Genomic DNA, 7473 nt, shown 5'->3' on the forward strand with positions numbered 1-7473 from the left:
TTTTTCAGTGAGAATTTTCTGGAGGAAGGATTACAAGATAGGTAGTAGTTGCCATGTAAAAATGAGGTACAATCCAAAGAAAACTGCTAGGAAAATTTCAATTAAAAGAAGCAAATTCGTAATGCATAGATTGGTTAAATGTGCACAATTGTAAATATCGACAATAATTTACAGGCTTTTTTTCTTGAAATATTAGTGCTGCTACGAGGAGACAAGTGTGACTTACTTATAATGACTTACCATAACATTTCCATACTGTAAATGCGACAGATTAAGTTAACATTATATATTACTTAGCTGTGTACCAATTAGCTAAACAAATGCTATGGATTCCGTCATTTCTGATGGAAGCTACATAAAAATTGTGCAATTGCTGCAGTGAGTCATCTAGTTAAATGACACTCCTATATGGACGAATTGATTTCAATGCAAGATTAATAGCCTTTGCTGCTGTTTTACGTGCTTGCCAAAGACCATACTACATTGTTGCTAAGCATCATTAATGGATTAAAATAAGGGTTCTGCATAATTCCTACAGTGTATCTTCAAAGAGCTTGTTTAGTTTGTGCACTAGCCTAGCGCTTGTTAGCCCTACATAACACACGGGTCTGGAAGGCTGACGCGTGTGGAGGAGGTTAATGCAATCCTAGGAACTCTTTCAAAAGCTCACAGGTTTTCTTGTGGATGACTTCGCGGAGTTTCCGTACGCGCCGGATGCTGGAGGTCCCCACAAAGCTGTCTGGCTGTAGGACAGCCATGCCATTGTGGACATCTCCCATGATGATGAGCTGACCATCCACTGTGGTCATGTTGGGACATGGGCAGCTCCAGTCCATGTTCAAAAGCGTGATTTCTAGTGGTTCCTTCCCCAGGAATTTTAATCCCATTTTTTCATCTTTGAGAATCTCCTCCACTGTCACCAGGGCATGTCCCGAGTCTTGGTCTTCGGTCAGCTCCGTTATACGGCCCAGGATAACAAAGTCGCTTTTGCAGAAGCTTGTCACCAGCTTCTGGCGTGGTTTGCAAGCTTTGCAGTGCGTGTTCTTCGGGAAAGGGCACATCTCTTCACAGGCCTCTCGGCTCTCAAAGTTGTTCTCGTTGCCTCCACACCCACCATAAATGAAGGACTGGCACTGCTTTGTCAAGCTGTTGTAGGCCCATCTGGGCTCATAGGCTTTGCAGTGCCCTTGGAGGGCTGGCAGATTGCAAATGTTGATTGGGCCGTTCATGCACGTTAGCATACAGTTCTCGTAGGTCTCAAAGTGGTTGAGGTTGCTGTTACAGTTCCCATAGATGAAAGTAAAACAGTTGTTTTTCTTTGCGTCATAGTACCACCTGGTTTGCTCTTCCCCACAGTCTTCGCTGTCTGGTTGCTTCAGGCACTCGTCGGTTGGAAAATGTGTTTTGTTCTGGGAAGCTTCTTTGGATGTGGGTTCTCCTTTGATGACTGACAAAGGGAAATCAGCCCTGAGAAGGCCACCGCTGTTTTTGGCAGTGCAGGTGTAGATGCCTGCGTCTTGGAGCTGGGTATTGTAGATGACCAGTTGCGCGATGTTGGTGACCACGACATTCCCTCTGACGTGATTTGGCTTCATAATGACCTTGTCTTTCCCATCAACCTGCTTCTCCCATGTGATTTCTGGCTTGGGTCTCCCTGTAACATCACAGAGGAAGCTGACGGTCTCTCCCACGTAGACAGACTGATGGACAGGGTTGTTCACTAGAGCAGGCGGCAAAATATCAATGACCGTTGTCTCGGAATAGGCAGTAGTAGGGCGAGCTGTTGTTTCTGGTGGGATAGGGCTGGTGTTTGGCCAGGTAAGATGGTACCTACAGGTGACTACGTTCAATGTAATGCCTTTGATGCAAGCTTCTGCATCCATGTAGCACTTGTTGTAGTAGGTGAGCCCGTCGGAGGCACAGGTGAAGCTCGGCTCCTTCTCACACCTGTCCTTGCACTTGCAGACGGGTTGCCCGTCCCAGATGTCGCACTCTGAGCCTTGCTGGATGCACATGAAACGGTCGCAGGTTGCCTCTTTGGGCATTCCCACCGGTCCTTTTTTCCCCTTGACGTCCATGTACCGAGCCGCCACGCAACTCTTCGTTCCACAGACATTGGGGCAGCACTTCTCAAAGGTCTCACATTCCTGTGGGGAAAGAAAATAACCTGATTATTACTGGGGACAGACTAAAGTCCTTTTCAGAGACCAGGCAAGCAGAAAGCCCAGAAACTTTCAAAATATTGGCTCATGGCACATGGTCTGCCACGGATGTCTGTGGTCCAAAACTCAGTGTCCCCACTGGCAATGAGTGTCAGCCTCCCCGTAGCATCTCCCAAGAAGTGTCTAAACACACTGGGGTTTCTGAAGTGCTTTGAGAGAAGAGTCTAGAGAAGGAAAATGTATTTCTATTTCTTAAACACTAACCTCATCATAAGTCTTTCCTAGAGTCACATGGACTGCTACTACTGAACCAACAACCCCCCTTCCGCACTCTCTGAAATGCCTGAGGACAAGCCCTGAGAAACAAGAGCGGATGGAAAGTCTTATCATATGGCTGTAGGCAGTAATCCTTCTTATTTTCCCCAGAAGTATGTAAAGTATTATTTGAATTCCCTGAGACTAACAGCCTACTCTTGGAGGTGAAACTGCCACGGGTTTGTAATTGTTCACATTGTAGAGGAAATAATAGAATATCTCATAAGTAAGGAAATTCTTGCTCCAAAAATAATTTTTCTATGGTATTTAGAAAAACAAACCCCAAACAGCTCATTATGGCTTCTCTATCCTATTTTAGTCCTATTTTCAAATGCGGCATTGCTCTTCTAGTGATTTATTACACCCTGTCTCAGCTACAGTCAGCTCTAAATTGCGGTTAATTTTAGCAGAATTTTCATCTTCTGTGCAGAAAAGGTATTTGAAATGTGTGATCACAGCTGCTGTGTGGTTATGGATTACTTTAAGGGACCAAGAACGCTGCTACCTTGTACCCAACGGGGCACGCTTCCACCGTGTGTTAAACCCCTACAACCCCCCTGAAATCCAACGGCTTTCTCCGTAAGTGAGAACAAAATGTTTTTCAAGCTACCAAACTAAATAGCTTCCCCTGAGTCCAGTATCCTTTCCTTATTGGGAAAAAGATGACCTAATAACAGAACTCCTTCCGCACTTCCAGCAGCACATTACTAGGTTTCAGAAGCAAAGTTAGAAACCAGAACGGGTAACGCTTTCGGCTGAGGCTAAGGAGTGTGGCTTTAGCGAAGTCGGTGGCAGAGTCCTCGGCTGCTCACAGACCGCTCGCTCCATGTGAGGTCCCAGGACTCTGTGCTGCCACGAGGCAAAAGCAAATATTTTTAGCCAGTGGCTTCTGGCTTGCAGTTTTGGACCAGTAAATTATTAAAGCAAGGTCCTCTGCTTCTGCTGCTGGGTTTTTGCAGGTGTTTTAGTATTCATTGCTGCAGCTGGTAGTTGAAATAGAGAAGGCTTATTTGGGAATGGCAAAAGTAAAAACAGCACCTTCATTCATAACACATGGGATCCATCTGAGCAAAGCTCTGTGTTTACTTGATGGCCAGCCTTTTGCTCTATTCCTCCCCACACACACACTCCTTTTAGCACTGCGGAAACAACCTGGCTGCAGAAAATAAACCAAATGACTTTTTCCAGCGTGGTACACTTTGCTGTCAGCCTGGTTTGGGCTGCGGGAGCTTTGCCGGTGGACATGATGTAAGAGGCAGGACGAGCAGGTATTTTCAGATGCCAGCTTGAGCTGGCGGTGCTGACAGGTTGAAAAATGAATTTTAGGGTTGTAAGCTAAGCACATTTGGAGCTGGGAGCATCACAGAGAACATCTGCCTGGTCATTTTAATCATGCCCTTGTTTTGCACTCCAAGCACGCTTTGTGTTTCAAGTGCAGCAGAGGCTGATGATTTACATGTTAAATCAAATGATTTCATACACGATTCCTCCCAGGAGTATAAAGCACTGATGGTGGCCACCACCACCAAAGAACATGGTGACACTGCTAAAATGCCATGGATTGGCCCCAAGGCATGCTGAGTCCTGGAGTATCAAATTCTGACGTTTCTTTTGACAAGAAAGCAAGGAAAACGATCAAACAGAGCGAGTGCTGTACCCACACCGGCACAAGTGACAGCTGCCACACACCTCCCCACTTAACTGATAACTCATCAGACCTTTTCTATTTTATACAGGGCACGGGTCAATTAAATACGTGCGCTGTCTGCACCAAGTCCTGCACGGTGCCGGCACCTTTCTGTCTGGAACAGAAACAGTCTGCGGTGCAAACCAGCCCACCGACAAACTCCCATCGCCCGCGCCGCAGAGAGATAAAAACGTGCATCACTCACCAGATCAGCTTCGCACTCTCTCTTGCAAGTGCTCTGCGCATCTACCCACAGGTTGGGGTTCATGTCATTGGGGCATATCCCGGCGTGGGAATACCGGATCGGAGGTAGGGCTCTCCCTTTCAGAGAGACCTCCAGAAGCAAGAGGACACTGCTCTTCCCCAGCAAGATCCACATCCACCGAGTGAACAGCACCAACAACATCTCAGAACTTCTCCAGGGCAATGGCAGTGACTGAGCTGGAGGTAGTTCTTTGCTTGGGGTTGCTTTTTTTTTTTTTTTTTTTTGGTAAGCTTTAAATTTTCAAGGAACCCAAATGCACCTGACTTCTGTAAAAACTTCAGCAAGCTCCTTTGCTGCCTCTGTTGATAGTGCAGTTTGATCTGGACCTCATTGGATTAAAGGTCCTAGGAAGTTACCCCCTTATTTTAAGAGAAATGCTAATAGTCTGAGCAGAGTTAGCTCTATTTATACCCTGCCTCTGTTAACAAGTCAGAAAAAGTAAACTTGATTTCTTTGACAGGCACACGCTTCCTATGTCCTGGTGGCAGTCAGACAGATTTGTTGCAAGAAAAAAAAGCTGGAAAGAGTTTAAAAGGCTGGAACTGGCACGGTGGGACCCCTGCATGTTTCTGAATGCAGGGAGGCCTTCTTAACCCCTTTAGACCTAAAGTACTTCCCTATGCTAAGAATGGCATTTACTTCTGAAAGAGTACTTGTCTAAATAACACGGACCCACGGGCAGGGGATTTCCCCACGGCAAGGGGCTACACAATCACTTGCTAAAAGGAACAAGTAATAGGATTGAAGCAATTAAAGCTAGAATATCATATTTTAACAAAGGAAGTAGGGAAGAAATAACTTATTTAAACTTGGGATCGACAAAGCAGTATGTCTTCGTAACTTCTCCTGGGGCTCCTCCGGGCTTTTTTCTTCTCTTTGGTGGGGAGATTTCCAGGATGCTGGGTCTAATGCTGCCCTCCAGCCCCACCAGCAAGATGTTAAAAGTGTCCCTGAATTCCTCCACATTTCCTGACAGCCAGATCCCATTGTACAGTGCATTGCTGACCCCTTTAACAGCGACAACAAAAAAATAGTAGAAGTTCAACTCTATGGAAACCTGCATAAAGGAATGTACAGCATTTTTGCATTGGGGGGCGGGGGGGATATCCAGTCAAGCTGAGTTCCTCGTTCCCTGATTATTACAGCAAGGGGCTGATCCTGCTCGTGCTGAACACGTGCCAAAATCCAGAGATGTGCGGCAGGAGTCAGAGTTGCTCAGCACCTTCCAGGATCAGAGCCTTTGGGCTGAGTTCTGCGCTAGCTTGGATGGATCCTGCATGGTGCTGAGAGCCTCCTGGGAGGACCAGGTAAGTTTGCATCCCACGTGGGGTTCAGCAGGGCCAGACCAGCAACACTGGGCTTTGGGAGAACTGAAGGTTGTGCATTTGCCCTGTGCCCGGTGCTGAGCACTGCAAAGCTGACAGACTTGGGCACAACCAATCTTTAGTAAAGTTTTTCTGTTGGGTTTATTAAACCAGAGTTGTTTTTCATGGCTGAGTTTGGGCCTAATTCTCCCCTGAGTGATGATAGCTGCCAACCAGTATAACCAGCAGTGAACTGGGCCATCATGCAGGCCCTGCCCCAGGCCACGGGGCTCCTGCTCCTCCCCTGGGGCAAGGCAGAGGAGTGCAGTGACCTGCTGGTGTTTCCCCAGAATCACCTCCGAAAGGACGGGACAACCTGCAGCCGATCTGCCCTCGGCTATGCCATTTCTGTGGCAACCCAGGCTTACGAGAGAGGCTCCAGCAGGTTTGATTTGTGTGACCGCGTTAATGATATGCACAGGATTTGAATTTCATATGACGTGCGGAGCGAAGTTGTCCAAATTAGCTATTTATAAGGAGCGAAGTCAACTCCCAGGCAGCAGTTTGCAATTGATTTATTCTCTCTGAAACTTTAGAAACCTGCATGACACTTGTACAAAGTGCGGCTGTGCGCAAAATGTTTTATTCAATACTTGTTTACAAAGACAAACGCAGCACCCTGTGATGCCTAAAAAAGCCAACCAAAAATGACACATTCCCAAGAGGTACTTAAAATTCTTACAGCTCTATTAACAACAAAATCACTTGTATTAGTGGTTCTGTTGACTAAACAAAGACACTTTATATTGTAAAACTGACTACAGATAAGCTTTGAAACCAGCTGTACGTGGGGCTCGCAGGGCGCGGCTATCCCGGGCGCTGGGGGAGCTGCTGTGATGAGTGTGGGGGTCTCACCCCAACAGCTGCTCTATGTGCAGGGAATTTGCCTTCAGTCCATGGGGTTGCCACCATGTAGCCTCGGATAAGTTCTATTTCCCGGCCCCCTGAGTCTTTTTGGGCTGTTTTACCCCCTTACCCACTATGCCAGAGGTGATTTGGTCTATGGTGCTCTGGCAGGCTCCATCTCCTCTCCTGGTGCCAGAAAGCCACCTCCATGCAGGCTTTTGTCATGCTGAGTGAGAGACCCACCAGTGTGGGCCCACCACAGGCGGGACTCCCTTCCAAGGAGGAAGGAGTAACACCATCTTGGTTTTTTCTCTCTCCCAGACCAAGGATCCCTTTGCCCAGAGGCAAATTTCAGCGGGGCTCTGAAGAATCAGACAGACAGAGCAGTCTTTTGCTTTGCTGTGTTCTCCTCCATCCAGAGGGATTCTCCAGGGACAGGTGAGTCCCACCACAGCTTTCTGCTTTTGGCTCCCAGGTATCGTGTTCAGAGCGTGATGGCCAGGATGGTGGAGCTCAGGAGATGACAGGTCACTGAGCCCAGCTGAAGGAGCAGTTGCACAGGCCATGCAACGCAGCTGATTTAATTGTGTCCCTGTTGCAGGTCAGTGGGGTCACTCCAGGAAAGGCCATTTGAATAGGTGGATTTGATGTATTGTCACCTCAAACGTTGGGTCAGTGCTTGGCACAGTGGAGAGGGGCAGGGACATCCCATAGGAGCTTGGGAAAAAGGGCAAAGCAATTATCATTAATGACAACGACATTTGCCAGGTCACAGTACTAATGTTATAAATGAGGCAGAGGAAACTCGTGTTAATGGAGGAATCGGGCTTTCAG

At 47.2% G+C, this 7473-nt stretch overlaps 1 protein-coding gene across 1 annotated transcript; it reads right to left on the reverse strand.

The window, feature by feature from the left end:
• Positions 1-635: 635 nt before the first annotated feature.
• On the reverse strand, positions 636-4605 carry WFIKKN2 (WAP, follistatin/kazal, immunoglobulin, kunitz and netrin domain containing 2). The gene is made up of 2 exons (XM_010118015.2): positions 4370-4605; positions 636-2147 (listed from the first exon to the last, which is right to left on the reverse strand). The coding sequence occupies exons 1-2, from the start codon at positions 4568-4570 to the stop codon at positions 636-638; spliced, it is 1713 nt and encodes a 570-aa protein (XP_010116317.1). The 5' UTR covers positions 4571-4605.
• Positions 4606-7473: the final 2868 nt, after the last annotated feature.

This window comes from Chlamydotis macqueenii, chromosome 18, assembly GCF_036417535.1.
Source record: "Chlamydotis macqueenii isolate bChlMac1 chromosome 18, bChlMac1.mat, whole genome shotgun sequence".
NCBI classification, from domain to species: Eukaryota; Metazoa; Chordata; class Aves; order Otidiformes; family Otididae; genus Chlamydotis; species Chlamydotis macqueenii.

What these genes read in the sequence shown, in the direction of transcription:
- WFIKKN2 (XM_010118015.2), bottom strand. Translation starts at nt 4,570, where the DNA reads ATGTTGTTGGTGCTGTTCACTCGGTGGATGTGGATCTTGCTGGGGAAG. An exon ending in GAGAGTGCGAAGCTGATCTG is followed by an intron (nt 2,148 to 4,369) that starts GTGAGTGATGCA and finishes CTTTCCCCACAG; the next exon opens with GAATGTGAGACCTTTGAGAA.